Source organism: Tupaia chinensis, unplaced genomic scaffold (genome assembly GCF_000334495.1).
Source record: "Tupaia chinensis unplaced genomic scaffold, TupChi_1.0 Scaffold000511_1, whole genome shotgun sequence".
NCBI classification, from domain to species: Eukaryota; Metazoa; Chordata; class Mammalia; order Scandentia; family Tupaiidae; genus Tupaia; species Tupaia belangeri.
Genome location: NW_006160024.1, coordinates 1,771,962 through 1,788,925, shown reverse-complemented (window position 1 = coordinate 1,788,925; position 16,964 = coordinate 1,771,962). Strand labels below are relative to the sequence as shown.

Sequence of the window (16,964 nt, the reverse complement as noted above, 5' to 3'; positions counted from 1 at the left end):
AAGTTAAGGGCAAGATTCTTGCCAAGAGAATCAATGTGCGTATTGAGCATATTAAACATTCTAAGAGGAGAGATAGCTTCCTAAAACGTGTGAAGGAAAATGACCAGAAAAAGAAAGAAGCCAAAGAGAAAGGGACCTGGGTTCAACTAAAGTGCCAGCCTGCTCCACCAAGAGAAGCACACTTTGTGAGAACCAATGGAAAGGAGCCTGAGCTACTGGAACTATTCCCTATGAATTCATGACATGATGGGTGTTAAAAATAAATGAATCTGTGGTCTATAAACATGTTTGCCTTAATTGAGTAGAATTACGTTCCCTCCCCAAAGCTAATTTTTATTGGGCTCTAATTCATTTTGTAGTATCTTTATTCAAATTTAGTATTTTTTCACCTGAAAGATGTTAGGTGGTTTGGTTTATACAGCAAATAAAACTCAGTTGGTTAGAATAAATAAATAAACAAATAAATAAATAAATGTAAAAGGATTGAAATCAGACTAAATATAATCTCTGAACAGTCGAAAAGGAAATAAAAGACTAAGGTTTATATGACTAAAACAGAGAACAGAAAAAGTATAGGAAAAATTTACAAAACCAAAAGTTGGTTCTTCCAAAAGATCAGTAAAATTGACAAACCTTTGATGGGACTGACCAAGAAAATAAGAGAGAAGTCTCAAATCACTAAATTCAGGGACAAAAGAGGGGTCATTACTACTAACCTCAAAGAAATTGAAAGAAGTAATGTGAAATATGATGAACAATTATGTACCAATAAATTAGACGCCTTAGATGAAATGATAAAATTCCTCAAACACATGAACTACCAAAACTGACTCAAGAAGAAACAGAAAATCCACACAGACTATATTAAGTAAATAGATTGAGGTAGTATTCAAAAACTTCCCACAAATAAAGCCCAGGACCAGGGGCCGGTGGTGGCGTGGTGGTTAAGGGCACTGGACTCCCACATGGCCAACCATAATTCAAGTCATGGGACCTGGCAGCTTGCTCTCTCCCTCTCTCTCTATCTTGTATGCGCTCTTTCTCTCACTTGCTCTGTCACTCTCTGGTCTACTGAAAGAAAGAAAGAAAGAGGACCAGCAAGTGGCATGGTGGTTAAGGCACTGGACACTCCCACATGGCCAACTATGGTTCAAGTCCCAGACCTGGTGGCTTGCTTTTTCACTTTCCCTCTGTCTCTCTCTCTGTGACTCTCTCTGGTCCAATTAAAATAAATGAATGAATAAATAAAATAATTTTTAAAAGAAGAAAGAAAGAAGGAAAGGAAGGAAAGAAAAGAAAGAAAGGAAGGGAGAAATAAAGTAAGTTAAATAAAATAATTCTTTGGAAAAAAAGGAAGCCAAGGACCAGATGCTAGTGGTGAATTCTACTAAATATTTATAGAAAAATTAGTATCAGTCTTTTAAAACTCTTCAAAGTTGGGACCAGCAGATGGCAAAATGATTACATGGCTGGATTCCTATGTAATTGACTGCAGTTCCAGTCCTGGACCCAGAGGTTTGAAACTCACGCCAGGCATGTGTGCATGCATGCCCAAAATTCTGAGAGAAAATGGAGAAGTGACTGTGGTATGGTCGTTCATGCCGGGGGGTGATTTCTCACTTTCTGTCTCTCTGACTCTCCTGTGAGCACACATGCCATACAGCAAAAATCTCTTTTGAAAAAAAAAAAACAACAGCAACAAAAAAACTCTTTCAAGTAATAGGTAGAGAATAGTTCCTAATTTTTAAGGCCAGTATTCACATTATAATGACTCAAAGGTAGAAAAAGCTATCAGAAGAAAAAAACTAGTAGAGGGACCAGCAGATGGCGTGGTGGTTAAGGCACTGGACACTCCCACATGGCCAACCAGGGTTTGAGTCCTGAATCTGGTGGCTTGCTTTCTCACTTCCTCTCTCTCTCACCCTCTGTCTCTCTCTGGTCAATTTAAAAAATAAATGAATGAATAAATAAAAAACAAAGTAAATAATTTTAAAAAGCTAGTAGAACAACAACAACAAAAAATGAAGGTACACATCATAATGTAAGGGTTTTTTTGGTTAAAAATAATGTATATGGTAATATTATTGATTTGATCATCATGTACTACATGCATCCTTTGAAAAACTATACTGTACACCATAAAGATGTACAACAATTAAATGGAAAACAGAAATTATAAAATAAAAAAAGGAAACTTTAGACTAGTATCTCTTATGGATATGCACACACTTAGGCAGTGGTGAATGTTGCAAAACTGTGAATATACTAAAAACCAGTGAATAGAATACTGTCAATAGGTAACTATTACGGTATTTAAAGTGTCTCAATAAAGGCATTAAGAAAAAAAATAAAAGGATCTCTCTAGTGAGGAATTGTAGACACAGAAAGAATTCCTAACACTTACTAGTACTTGGGAGGTTTACAGATAAAGTTGGGCAAGAATTAAGCAAGACTGGGGGTGGTAGGGTGAGGGAGGAAGCTATTTTGGAGATAATACATGTTTTTACCCTTTAGAGAAGGAACAGCTGTTAGATAAGAGTGGGAGGCAATAGGAATGGAGAAATTCATTCCACGTGGTATTTTCAAAACATCTGGTTGTCAACACAAAATTCTTTGGAAGTCACTTCTCTAAGCTGAGTTGGCATCATTGGTCTGTGGCAGATTAACTTGTTCTGAATTAATAAGGCCAGATGTGCAGAAAACCAAGAACAACCTGACCCAACTGTATGATAAGGGCAGAAGGGCTTCATGTTTTCCGCAGATAAATCTGTATGTTCAGTAACCCACTCCCACAAACAATGGTGCTCTTAGGACCACAGAGCAGATGGTTCTGAGCTCTGCTTTTAGCATTAGGCCTTCCTGGTCTTAATTCCGCTTCTGCCCCTCATAAGCTGTGTGAACATCAGGAGCCTACTTTGCCAGTGTTTTTCTTTTTTTTTAATTTTAAAAATTTATTATTATTGTTAATTTTATTTTTTTAAGAGAGATTTTTGCTAGAGGGCGCTTGCCAGAGAGAGAGAAAGTGAGAAACCATTTTCTGGGTGGCGGATGGGCACACTGCAATCCCTTTTCCTCCATTCTCCTCTTGGGATTTTGGGCCAGGCCACCAGGTCTGGGACTTGAACAACGGTCACCCCTGTGGGAGTTCAGCACCCCAATCACCATGTCATCTGTGAGCTCCAATTTTTAGTTTGCTAGGGGGCACATGTGCTTACCACAGGGACACAGAGAGAGAGAGGAAAAGTGGGAAAGCAAGCCACCAGGTTGGTCTGGGACGTGAACCAAAGTCCGCCATGTGGGAGACCAGCACCTTAATCACCACACGGCCTGCTGGCCCACTGATGTGGTGGTGTGCTTTAAGTAAGGTAATATCTGCAAAGTCTCCAGCCCATTGTGGATGCTCTGTAGATGGCAGTGTCTGTGCCTCTGTTTCTATTTTAATTAAATGAACACTGAAGAACTGAACTCACATCAGGCAAAGTATTTTGTTAAGACAACCGACCCATATTTATTATGGAAATATTTCACACCAATTTTAGGTAGTTAAAAAATGTCTGAAGACTCTAATACTTGTCATCCTCAGGTCTTCCTGGCAGATGCTAGCTTAGGTGCTACATTTAATAATGTAGGGGACCCATCTTGTTCTGGTCCATCTGTCCTACATGGCCACTGCCCCTGGAGGAGCCATAGTCCACACGACCAGCCCTCATTTAGGGACTGCTTTCATATCTTAAGAATGAATTCTCAGGACCAGCAGATGGTATAATGGCTATGTCACTGGACTCCCACTTAGTCAAATATGGTTCCAGTCCTGGACCTGGTGGCTTAAACTCACACCATGTATGTGTGTGCCCAAGATCCCGAGAGGAGAATGGAGAAGAGATTGAGGCGTGGCCATCTCCCTGGGGGGGGGGTGATTTCTCGCTTTCTGTCTCTTTGTCTCTCTCTGTCTTTCCAGTGAGCAAAAAACTATAGCAAAAACCTCTCCAAAAAAGAACGAATTCTCCTGGGACCAGGAGGTGGTGTTGTGATAATACGACTAGACTCATGTGGAAAAGTTCCTGGGTTCATGTCCTAGGACCTTCTTAAGCACGCAAGGTGCCCACCAGCACTGTCCATGATCCAGGACTGACTGAGACTGGGGAGGATCATATGTGAGGAACATATTGAGGGCCTCTGTCCCTCTCTCTTTCCTCACTCTGTTTTTCTCACTAATAGAGGAAATAAATAAACTTAAATAAACAACAATAACAAAAATTAATTCTCCCTGGTCTCATGACACACTGGAAACACATCTCTCTTCTGGTTGGGCCTAGAACTCACACAGGAAGGAAGCAGCATGCCAGAACAGGGCACTCGAAGGGCACATGCACAGTGGACACTGGCGGGAGATGAGGGGATTGTGAACACAGGTGGAGACATGCCTCAGCACCCATCCTTGGAAGAAAGAAAAGTCAGGTGGACCCACAGGGCACCCAGCGATGACTTCCCTCTTCAACCCGGAGGCTTACCTGAATGCTGCAATTCCTGAATGGAGAATATCCATCAAAACCTGGGACCCAGGAGATCAGGATGCTGTGTGCGGTTCTGCTGTGGACACTGACTTCAGCAGGCGGGGCGGGAAGGGCTACGTCAAAACAAAGACGCGTACATTCAAGCACATTATAAAGCACAGGACGTCATGGCATCCGAACAGGTGCACGAATACCAAGCTTACTTCGTTTCTTGAGATGAGCAAAAGGAAACACACGCTTTCTAGAGTAGACACCCTATGCCTGGGCAACCTAGCCTGAAGACTAGCCTCCCTGGAACACTGTTAGATAGGTAGTCTTAGAGTCCTCATGTGTCTATGAGGAAACCGAGGATGAGAGAAGTTAAAACCTTGCCCAAGGTCACAGAGAGATTATTAGCAATAGAAAAAAAGACTTAAACTTGAGTCTGCCTGACCGTAGAGCTTGTGTCCCCTAACAGGACACTGAGACCTATTGCAAGGGATGAGCAACAGATGGACCTGTGCACCAGCAGCAGGGACTGGGGAGTCTAGTTTACCACTTAAAAAGCCATGTGGCCCTGGCACAGTTCTCTGCCCTCTGTAAACGCAGTTCCCACTTCTATAGACGGGATAGTAACAGCGCTGCTCTATGGAGCTGTGGTGGGGAATAAATGAGGTAGCACACGAATGAGGCCTGGGGCAGGGTAGTGGTGGAGGTGATGTCGGAATGGGCATGAGGTGTGGCAAAGGTAAGCTGGATGCCTTTAAGAGTGCTCTGGACACCACGTTCGGGAGTTGCTGCTTTTACTAGTAGACGCACAGTATGACAAGGAGGGAAGAATCAGCATGTTATCTAACTCACTCCCCTCTGGATTATGCAGAACACAGGGCACACATGCATTCATGCCCAAAATCCCCAGAGGAGAATGAAAGAGAGGGGACTGTCATATGGCCATCCCCCAAGGGGTGATTTCTTACTTTCTGTCTCTCCGTCTCTCTCTGTCTGTGCGGTGAGCGCACGCGCCCTATAGCAAAAACTTCTTAAAAAAAAAAAAATTCTGCCTTTCTAGATCAAGATTTGACCACAGGGGACCAGCAGGTGGCATGGTGGTTAAGGCGCTGGACACTTCCACATGGCCAACCATGATTCAAGTCCTGGACCTGGTGGCTGGTTTTCTCACTTTCCCCTTCTCTCTCTTTTTCTCCGTGTCTCTCTGGTCAAATTAAAATAAATTAATAAAAAAAATAAAAAATTTAACAAAATAATTCTTAAAAAAATTTTGACCACAAACATCAAAATAACAACATATTAGAAAAAAGGAGTCTCAGCTGTTTTGACATAAATTTCAGAATAAATCAAAGTCAAAAACTTAAGTTTTGGAAATAGGATTTATGTTTTTTTTAAATCTTAACTAACATACTGTATGAAGCATAAAATTTGAGAAGTGCTTCTCATTTTGTACATTTTTAAATTTTAAGAAATTTACACTTTATAAAAATGTCTTTATAAATTTACACCCACTCATGAATTTCTGAAATTCTCGACATAACTTTTGAAAATGGTAATAATGCGATTTGTAACAAAGGAAGGAAGTTATACACTTCCTCTAGTAATAGCTTTCAGTTTGCTCATTTCTTTATTATTCCAATGAACTTTTAGGCAATGTCCTTTCATAGCCTTCATTCAGTGGGTTTCCTGAAACTAAAATCAGCATCATATTTTGAGTATAACTTTTTTGTAGCCTTGAATCACCTTCAGTATAGACTCAACTTTTTCAAACATATTTATTTATTTTTCATTGTATTAATATTATTATCATTATTCTTCAATTTTGACCAGAGAGAGATAGAAGATGCTGGGAGAATGAGAAAGCAAGCCACCAGGTCCAGCACTTGAACCATGGTCAGCCATGTGGGAGTCCAGCACCTCAAACACCACACCACCTGCTGGCCCCTAGGCCCCTACTTTTAATTCATTATTAAATATGTTTTTTTTCTTACACATTGTTTCTCTAAGGATAAGATGAAATGAATAGGAACCCAATATTTGCTTTTTAATATTTAAATTAAGATAAAATAGTAAAATATCAAATTTACTTGAATTCTATGAGAAAGTAAGGAAAATTATTTGAAAAGAGATAAAAAGTATTGGAGCCAGCAGGTAGCATAGTGGTTAAGGCTGGACTCCCACATGGCTGATTACAGTTTGAGTCCTAGTCCTGGAGGGTTGAAACTCATGCTGGGCACTTGAGCGTGCATGCCCAAAATCCTGAGAGGAGAATGGAGGAGAAGAGATTGAGGCATGGCCATCCCCCTGGAGGGTGATTTCTCACTTTCTCCCTTTCTGTCTCTCTTTATTTATCTCTTGACAAGCACATATGCCCTATATAGTAAAAAATCTCTCTCTCTTAAAAAAAAATACGTAAATAAAGACAGGCAGTATTTAAATGCAGGTTTTCCTTTTCTTTCAAGTTTTGATACCTTTTATCACAACAGGGGAGAACAAGGTAGACAGACTGGGATGGAATGTCTGCACTAGACTGGGGGATCCCAAACATGTGCCTTTAGTCCACTTATGATAATTCATTTCCAAGCAAGCTCAGCCATCATGAAACCCCAGTTCAAAGGAAGTGGAAAAAGGAGAAAGAGGGACAGGAGCCTTGGGACCCTGCAGAAGACTGACGGGGACTTCTCTCTTCCTGAGTCAGTAGCTGGCCTGGAAAGTTCAGAGCCCAGCCCTAGAGCAATGTGACAAGCTAGCCCTACCCTCAGGACTCTTCATGGAGATTAGTTCAAGGTGGAAGAGGGAAAATAAAAACAGGAGCTGACATGATCAAGGGTAAACATTTGAACTCCTTTACTTCTTTGACTAAACAGAATTAAATTCGCTAATGTTTTTTAAAGACTGAGGCGCCAGCCAGCCACTGTAGTGAGTGCTTTTTCTTGTAGTAAACCATTCAGCCTCAACAACAGGTAGACTTGGTAATTATCCTCATTTTTCAGAGGTGAACACTGAAACCAAAGGTTTCAGAGGTGAAGGGAGTTGTCCAAGGTCACAGTGAAAGTCAGTGAGAGAGGTAGCACTTGAGCCTGGAAATCTGGATGCAGAGCTCACGCCGCCTCCCGCCAGCTCCCAGAACACACAGAGACCTGGCCTGCAGCTTACCTTTGATGTTGATCTGCACGCCTTTGGAGACCGTCAGCCCTTTGTCATTGTGGGCCTCACAGCTGAAGACTGCTGTCTCGGTCAGACCTGGAGTGGAAGGAGACCGGTGAGATCAGCAGCAGAGAAACAGGCTGGGTTCACCAGAATCCTACGGTTTAATAGACTTCTTTTTCTTTTGCCATAGCTTCAAGCTATAAATGCAGTTAATTTAAAAGGTGTGCTTCCTACAGCAAAACAAACCTGGAATAAATCCTAAGCAACAGCAAGGCAGCCTAGGCCCTTAAAAGGCAGCTGTTGCATTTATTAATTTATAAATAAGCTTATATCAGTGAACAACTCTGTAGAATTCATTTTTCCATAATGCAATAATATAGGAATGATAAGAACAATGTGGAATTTAAAATTTTTGAAAAATATTGCTCAGTTACTTTTTTCTAACAGTGATTTAATCTGCATATATTTCTCTCTTCTCCCCTCGAAAAAGGCTGCTGTTTTCATTCATTCGAAATCTCAATGGTAGAACCTTAAGTAATAAAGCACCATGGAGAGGGTGGGGAGGCAGCAGGTGGCACGGTGACGCCCACATGGCCAACTGTGGTTTGAGTCCCAGACCTGGCGGCTTGAAAATCATGCTGAGTGCATGTATGTGTGTGCCCAAAACCCCAGAAGGGACTGTGACATGGCTATCTTTCTGGGGGTGAATTCTCACTTTCTCTCTTACTTTCTCTGTCTGTCTGTCTGTCCCTCTGGTGAGTATGTACACCCTATGGCAAAAAGAAAACAACAACAACAACAAAAACCTTAAAAAAATAAAAGGAGCATCAGAGAGACTTAAATTCCTGCAAAGAGGTATGGGCACAGTTGGGAATACCAAATAAGAGTGAGCGCTGAGGCCTTCCTGATACCCTGCTGCCTAGCTCCCACCATACTCTGTCAGTATGTTACAGACATTTCAGATACCAGATAGACCAGGATAAAAGCCACCGTTTAAAGAATTCAGATGGCCTGCTGTGATGAATCCTTGCTTAATAGTAAACACTGGTCAATTCATTATATAAATGCAGGGCATTTATACTCAAAGAGAAAATACTAGTGTTAAGTGAAGAAAAATTCATTTCAGAGGTCCAAAGACATCTTAGGGAAAAAAAATACTTGATTCACTCATTTTAAATAGTAAGGAAGAGAGGTTACCCAGACCTTGGTTTCTAATATCATCCTCCAATAGCACAGGGCTCCTTAGACAAATGGCTGATTCACAGCCTGGGACAGAGACAGAAAAGACAAGCCTGGAGTGTAATATATCAAGATACAGTAAAACACACACACACACACACACACACACACACACACACACGATGCAGACAGAAGAGCCAACTGAAAGAGTTTCCGATGACCAAAGCTGGAGCGAGTGAGCAAGAAAATAAAAAAGCATTGGATTACAACCCAAAGTAAAAAAATAAATATCCATGATCTGTATTGATAACTGATGTAAATAAATGACTAGGCCAATAAGGGACAAATGGACAATTCTCCCATGCATTAGAATTCCAGATATTTATGTGGATACTCTAATTCCAGAAGACGGAGCATACTCCCCATTCCTCAGGGCTGTACATGGTAATTTTCTTCCAAAAAGCACAGCATGAAAAAAAGGGAAAAAGAAAAGCTTTCGGGAGGAGAAAGTGGTAAACACTATCTTGGCCAGATGACCAAGGTTCACACCAATAGAGGTAAGTCATGTTCGTAGAGGGTACCCTGACTTTGATGCGATGAAAATGGCCCCTCCACTCATGGCCCTTCTTCCCACAAAACTTATCATCCCAGTCTAATCATGGGAAAAGATGACACTGATCCAAATGGTAGAGCATTCTACAAAACACCTGGCCAGTAATCCTCAAAACTATCAAGGTCAGTAAAAACTAGGGAAGTGTAAGAAATGGTCATAACTGGGATTAGCAGGTGGCGTGGTGGTTAAGGCGCTAGACACTCCCACATGGCCGACCATGGTTCAAATCCTGGACCTGGTGGCTTGCTTTCTCACTTTCTCTCTCTCTGTCTCTGTCTCTCTCTGGTCAAATTAAAAAAAAAAAAGAATAAATAAATGAAATTAAATAAGTAATTCTTAAAAAAAAAAAAAAGAAAAAAAAAGAAATGGTCATAACCAAGAGGAGCCCAAGGACACACAGATGGCTAAGCATAACTGGGTATGCTGGGTGAGATCCCGGGACAGGAAAAGGGCACCAGGGAACTTAAGAAAATCTGAATAAAGTATGGACTTTAGTTAATAAGATCAGTATTGGTTCAGAGACTGTAACAGATGTACCACGCTAACGTAAAATATTAGTAATAGTGGATGGAGGAGCCGAATGGTTAGTAATGCAACTGGCCCTACATGGGAGGGTCTTGGGTTCACATCCTGAGGGCTCCCCTTCCACGCCACGGGCACTCACGTGATCTGGGCTGGCTGAAGCTGGGGGTGGACTGTAGTACTTTGCCTTTCTCTCTCTCTCTCAGAACATTTTTTAAAAACTTAAAAGAAATAACAGGAGAAAGTGGAGATGGGGTTTTAGAAATTCTCTATTGTCACAGTTTTTCTATAAATCAAAAACTATTCTAAAACTAAATAGATTATTTTTTAAAGTATGGGTATATAAGGAATCTTCAAAAATATTCATGGGAAATGTATATTACATACATAAAAAAAAGCCACTATGCATGGATTTCAAAATGTTTTTGGACAAAAATGAATTCATCCCTTAATTCCATTATAATACAAATGTTTGGGGGGTTTTTTTGTTTCTTTTGTTTGTTTGTTTGTTTGTTTTGTTTTGTTTTGCTAGCGGGCATGTGTGCTCACCAGAGACGAGAAAGCATCTCCCGTGAGGAGATATCATCCTTTCTCCTCCAGCCCTTCTTCCAAGATTTTGGGCACACACACCTAGTGTGTTTTTCAAGCTTCCAGGTCCAGGGCTTGAACTGCAGTGCCTGCCATGTGGGATCTGGCTGTCTTAACCACCAGACCATGGAGTTGGCCCTTCACAAACTCTTTGACATCCCGTCATAGATACTATTTAGCTGAATCTGGAAACTTCTATATCGCTGGCACACAGTAATATCATGACTAGAAAAAAAGAGGTCAAATTGCTGAAAATACACTACCTTATTAGAAAAGTTTATTTTGCTTTTTCCTGTCTGTCTACTTCTATAGGAAATTTCCATCTGGTATTTTCAAATTCAAAGCTTATCACTAATGGAGTAATTAAATAATCGACAAATGAAAGGGGAAAAAAATTGTGGAGAGATGTGCAGTGGCCAGCAGCCACAGAAAGGCCGTTCTGTGGTGGGCACCTGAGTGATCGGGGCCCCGAGGCTGGGGCCGGGTGGCCACTACATGGCAGAGGATCGCATGTGGTAGAAGTCATAAGAAAACTGCATGTTTCTGATCCCACTTATGTTAGTCTTCTGAGGAGTTAAATGTGAACCGTCCCCTCCCCCAAAATCAGTGCTGGTAGGTTTTTGAGATTTTTCTTCCAGATAGAAAGATGTCTGAATTCTTCCTTCCTTCCTTCCTTCCTTCCTTCCTGTCTTTTTTTTTTTTTCCAGATTTTTTGCTATAAAGTACCTTATGGTAGCTGTTGAGACAGAGACAGTCAGTGAGAGGGAAAGTGAGATATCACACCCCCCCCCCAAGGCAGATGGCAACACCGCAATCCCTTTTCCGTCATTTTCCTCCTGGAAGCTTGGGCACACACCCACATGTGCCTGGCGTGAGTTTCAAGCCACCTGGTCTGGGACTGGAATGGCAATTAGCCATGTGGGAATCCAGTGCCTCAACCACCACGCCACCTGATGGCCTGTTTGAGTTTTCTTGACTAGACACAGCCTGACCAGAGAAAAACAAACTGATGCAGCTCTGTCCTGATTCTACGGTGACCTTTCATTTCTTCAAAATATTATTAGGCCTTGAATGTGTCAGATACTTCAGTGCATTTTAATCTTCTAGGAATAGGAATACAGCCTTCAGACTGGAAGAAAATTCTAAATCGGATTGTTTAATTAAATCCTCTTGAATGCACCAGTTTGTGGCACAGTGTTTAAAGCAGCTGAATTCCAAATGGTCAACTTTATGGTTTCTGTCCTGGACCTGGTCGCTCGAGAAACACACTGCGTGTGTGTGTGTGTGTGTGCCCAGAAGGAAGAAATAGAGGAAAAGGGATTGTGGCATGCCCACTCTCCATTGGGGATATTTTCTAACTCTCCTTTCTTTCTTCACTGAGTGCACAAGCCTTCTTGCAAAAATTAAAAAACAAACAAACAAAACAAAACACCCTTTTGACAACTTAAAGTGTCAAAAAAGTGGGTCAGGGGCCAGCAGTTGGGGTAATGACTACGTCGCTCTACTCCCATGTAGTCAACTGTGGTTTGAGTCCCTGGCCCGATGGCTTAAACTCATGCCAGGCACGTGTGCATGTGTGCCCAAGATCCCAAGAGAGAATGGAGGAGAAGGGATTGTGGTCAGCCATGAGGGAATCAGCGCCCTTAACCACCGCACCACCTGCCGGCACCCTCATCATGACTCTTCTATTTCCCCACCTCTACCCAAGAATTTTATCCTAATGGCATACAGTGTGTATTTGATAGTTTTTGATTAATCACTGCATGCCACTTGTTGGCAACAAAAATACACATACACATGGAAGTGTAAAACATGTTCTTCTGAATAAATTATATTTATTATTAGGATACAACTGACTGAAGCAACATAAGTAAATATTGAACATAAATATAATTTTATTGGATGGCATCTCTTTGCTGGACACAATTTGGAATTTCCTGTGTATGTGGTATCTGGATATTTCTTACTCCCAAGATAACATGCCACAGCGGTTGTTCTCAAAGTGTGGTCCAGAGCCTCCTGTGGATTCTAGATCTCCTTTCAGGAGTTCTCAAAGCAAAAACCATTTTCATTATAATAATATTTGCCTTTTTCACTCTAGCTAGCTCAGGAATGTATGATGGAATTTTCTAGAAGGATTTTTCTGGAAGCTGTGTGACATGTGATGATGTCATACCTCTATCAGCCAATGGACTACGGCCCTGCGTAGGCCTGGGTTTTAAGTTTTCAGTCTTAATTTCTAATTCAGGAAATATAGCAAGATGTAAACCACATAAACAAAACTCTTTGGTTTTCAATCATCTTTAAGACTGTAAAGGAATCTTGAGACTAACGCCTTTCAGAACTGATGTCCCATAGTGATTCCAGGTAGGGCAAAGATATGTCTTTTTTCTTTGTTTAAGTGGAAGAGAAAGAAAAGGGAAAATAGGAGATAGGAAGGAACTGGTGCAGCAGCTGAACCGTGGGCACTGGTTTTAGGAAGGAAGACGCATGCAGTATGAGGAGCACCACACTGACCACTGTACGGCACCATCTGGAACCTGTGCTCCGCCTTTCAGGATTCACTGTCAAGCTTCTGACACGGACTTTCATATTTCGGTGCTTTACTTTATTTATTTATTTATTTATTTTTAGTTTTCGCTATAGGGTGTAAGCGCTCACCAGAGAGAGAGGAAAAGTGAGAAACCACCCCCCAGGGGATGTGGCCATGCAGCCAGTCTGCTCTGGGGATTGGGAGCACGTGCACTTGCATTTAGCATCATTTTCAAGCTGCTGGGTTTGGGACTTGAACCGCGCAGCTGGCCATGTGAGATCCAGTGCCTTAACTTCCTCACCACCTGCTGGTCTATAGATGCTTTACTTTTAAACTTCTCAGTCTTAAGCTCCCAGATGAGATATCATCTCACCAGGCTCTACGCACTTGCAAAACATCACTTATATTTGTATAGAAAAAACCGGCTTTGGCTCAATCAGAAGACATAGGAGATTCCTTAACTAAGCTATATGTTTTATATATTGGAAGAGACAGTTGCAGGTTAAAATCAGTCATTTGATTTGAATTATCCTTATCAAACTTTTAGAAAATTAGAAATTATACTTAAAAAAAAAAAACAAACTAAATAAATAATTCAGGCCAGCCTGTGCCAAGGTGGTTAAAGTGGTTGGATCCCACATAGCCAACCTCACAGTTTCAGTCTTGGACCTTGGGGCTTAAAAAACACACTGGTGCGTGTGCATGGATGCCCAAAATTCTGAAAAGGGAAAGATGGAGGTGAAAGGGTTGACCATTCCCCACGAGGGATGGTGATTCTCCTCTCCCTAGCTCTGTCTCTCTAGAGGGAGCATATGAGACATCTAGGAAAATGAAAAACACTGAAGTACAAATCACAAAATCACATTTCAGACTGGTCATGAAAGAGCCAGCTCTATGGGAAGGCAGGTAGTTTATTTCACTGAGATTCATTATTGCACGCAGACCCGATAGTAGTAGTACAATGTGGGCCCTCTGTTCTTCAGCCCTATACAGTTCATCGATGGTGAAAGTAAAACTGGTTACATGGAACATGATTTTAGTTCAAGTAGTAAGCCATTTTTCTGCTCTGTGTTTCTTTTTTCTCTTTTGGGGAGAGGTTTTAGCTATAGGGTGCACGCACTCACCAGAAAGAGAGAGACAGAAAGCGAGAAATAACACCTTGGGGGGATGGCCACATTGACATCCCTTCTCCTCCATTCTCCTCTTGAGATCTTGGGCATGCACGCATACACACCTGGTGTGAGTTTAAGCCACGGGGCCGGGACTCGAAACCGCGGTCGACTACATGGAAGTCCAGCGACACAACCATTATGCCAACTGCTGGTCCCTCTCTGTGTTTCTTTCCACAGTGCACAAAAGGTAAGGAAAACAATCTATAGCAAATGTTCTAGCATAAGACACTCACATCAGTTCATAATTGCTGGCAATAAAAAAAAGGGGGGGTAATGGGGCAAACAGGTGGCATGGTGGTTAAGGCACTGGACTCCCACATGGCCGACTGTGGTCATGTCCCAGACATGATGGCTTGCTTTCTCACTTTCCTTTTCTCTCTCTCTGTCTCTGTCTGGAGAGCACATGTGCCCTATAGCAAATTGGAAAAAAAAAAAAAAAGATAAATAAAATTTAAAAATTACTTAAAATAAAAAAAAGAGGGTAGCAGGTGAAATTGAGGTTAAGGCACTGGATTCCACATAGCTGACTTTGTGGTTCAAGTCCCAGACCCAGCAGCTTGAAAATCATGCTGGGCATGTGTATGAGTTTCCAAAATTCAGAGAGGAAAATGTAGGAGAAGGGATCGCAATATGGCCCTTCTTCCTCGGGGAATGATTTCTCACTTGCCTTCTTTCTCAGTCTTCTTTCTGGCAAGCGTACGTGCCCTATAGCCACCAAAAAACCCTAAAAACAAAAAATGTGCCCAGCAGTAGCCAGATGACCTAAGATAGCTATTTTCCACATGGTCTGCTGGTTAATACTCACAGGCCCAGGAGATCCCAGCAGGAAGAAGTAAAAACTGGATCAAACCAAAGCTACCTTTCCCTGTAACTAAACAGGGACCTAAGGCCAAATTTGTTTCAGTTAAACTTTTTTGCTTTAATAATATCAGATTCCCAACTACAGACTCATTTATAAGTCTAGATCAATTTACAAGGGCCCTTCAAAAAGTCCATAAAATATATATATAGTGAAAAAAACTACACATGGATTGCAATATTTTTCATACCCAAATAAACTCATACATTAATTCTATTTTCCATAAATGATTTCAAGTCCCCTTGTACAACACTGAGCATGCATTAGGAAGAGACAGCTCCCTCTCACTTGCCTGTTCTTCTGTGGATGAATAATAACAGACAGGAATAGACCATGACATTTTATAGCCCAAACCCTTGTGGCTTTCCAAGAGAAAATGATCTACTCCTCCTCCCCCCTGTCTCCACCCTCCCACCCACTCTATCCTGAATGCTCCAGGGCACCAAAGCTGCCACTCATCTCATGGATCATTGTCCCCTTTATAGGACAAGTTGTCCTTTCACCCAACTCTGTACAACAGAACAGACCCCTTTGGCTTGGCCTTTATGACATACCCTGTGACACAGGTCTGAAAGATACTGCTCAGTAACATTCAGTAACAGGCTGTTCCTTGGCAGGAAGGACAATCAGAAGTGATGAGGAAGCAATTTCTTTTTCTTCTTTAAGATTTACTTGTTTATTGGGGTCCAGCAGGTGGCATGGTGGTTAAGGTGCTGGACACTCACACGTGGCCAATCACGGTTTGAGTCCTGGACCTGGTGCCTTGCTTTCTCACTTTACCTCTCTTTCTCTCTCCCTGGTCAAATTAAAATAAATGAATTATAAATAAAATGAAATAAATAACTACAAAAAAGAGATTTTTTTTTATTTAATTCCATTTGTTTTTACCAATTTTTTAATTTGACCAGAGAGAGACAGAGAGAGAAAGGGAAAGCGAGAAAGCAAGTCACCAGGTCTGGGACTCAAACCACAGTCGGCCATGTGGGAATCCAGCACCTTTAACCACCACACCACCTGCTGGCCCCCTACCTTTTAAAAAAGTAGTAATTATTTTTAAAATTCTATTTGTTGTTATTATTATTACTCTTAGTTTGACAAGAGACAGAGAGAGAGAGAGAAAGAGAAAGAAAGAAAAATCCTCTGGGTCCCGGACTCAAACCACAGTCAGTCATATGGGAGTCCAGCATCATAACCATCAAGCCACATGCCAGCCCCTAAGGAAGCTGATTCTTTGAGTTTTGGATTAAGCAATCCTGAAATTTAATGAGATACACAATTTAGTACCCTTAGTTTTTTCCTAGTGTCCATCTTTCTACCCAAAGAAGAAACAAATAGGAGGACAGGATGCACGAATCAAGTCCGCATTAACTTGGAACTCTATCGTTCACTTGACAAGTATTTGCTGATACTTACTATGTGTCAGGTATTTTCACCAGACTTTGAGATATATCCCATGAATAAAACGAAGATCCCTGCTCTTGAAGAGCTCACATTTTCATGGAGTGAAATGGAGCATAAATAATTACCTTGATTTTTTTTTTTTTTTGGAGAGGTTTTTGCTATAGGGCGCGTGCACTCGCCAGACAGAGAGAGACAGAGAGACAGAAAGCGAGAAATCACCCCCCAGGGGGGGTGGCCATGCCGCAATCCCTTCTTCTCCATTCTCCTCTCAGGATCTTGGGCACATGCAACCAGCGTGAGTTTAAGTCACCGCGGTGGGTGAGCAGACAGACCATACTTCACTAGAGAGCTTATTTACTTCTTCCATGAGTGAAATGGGGCGAGGGGGGCAACTCCAACAGGGTCGCCGGCCGCCATCCACCCGCAGCCAGCCCGGATCACACTT

General features: G+C 41.6%; 1 protein-coding gene across 1 annotated transcript in view; it reads right to left on the bottom strand.

The window, feature by feature from the left end:
* MERTK (MER proto-oncogene, tyrosine kinase) overlaps positions 1–16,964 on the bottom strand; it is a 140,833-nt gene that overhangs the window by 71,194 nt on the left and 52,675 nt on the right. The window contains exons 5-6 of the mRNA XM_006156649.2: positions 7,659–7,745; positions 4,512–4,627 (exon numbers count right to left, since the gene is read on the bottom strand). Of these exons, the coding sequence (XP_006156711.1) occupies positions 4,512–4,627; positions 7,659–7,745 (203 nt within the window). The remainder of the gene's footprint in view (positions 1–4,511; positions 4,628–7,658; positions 7,746–16,964) is intronic.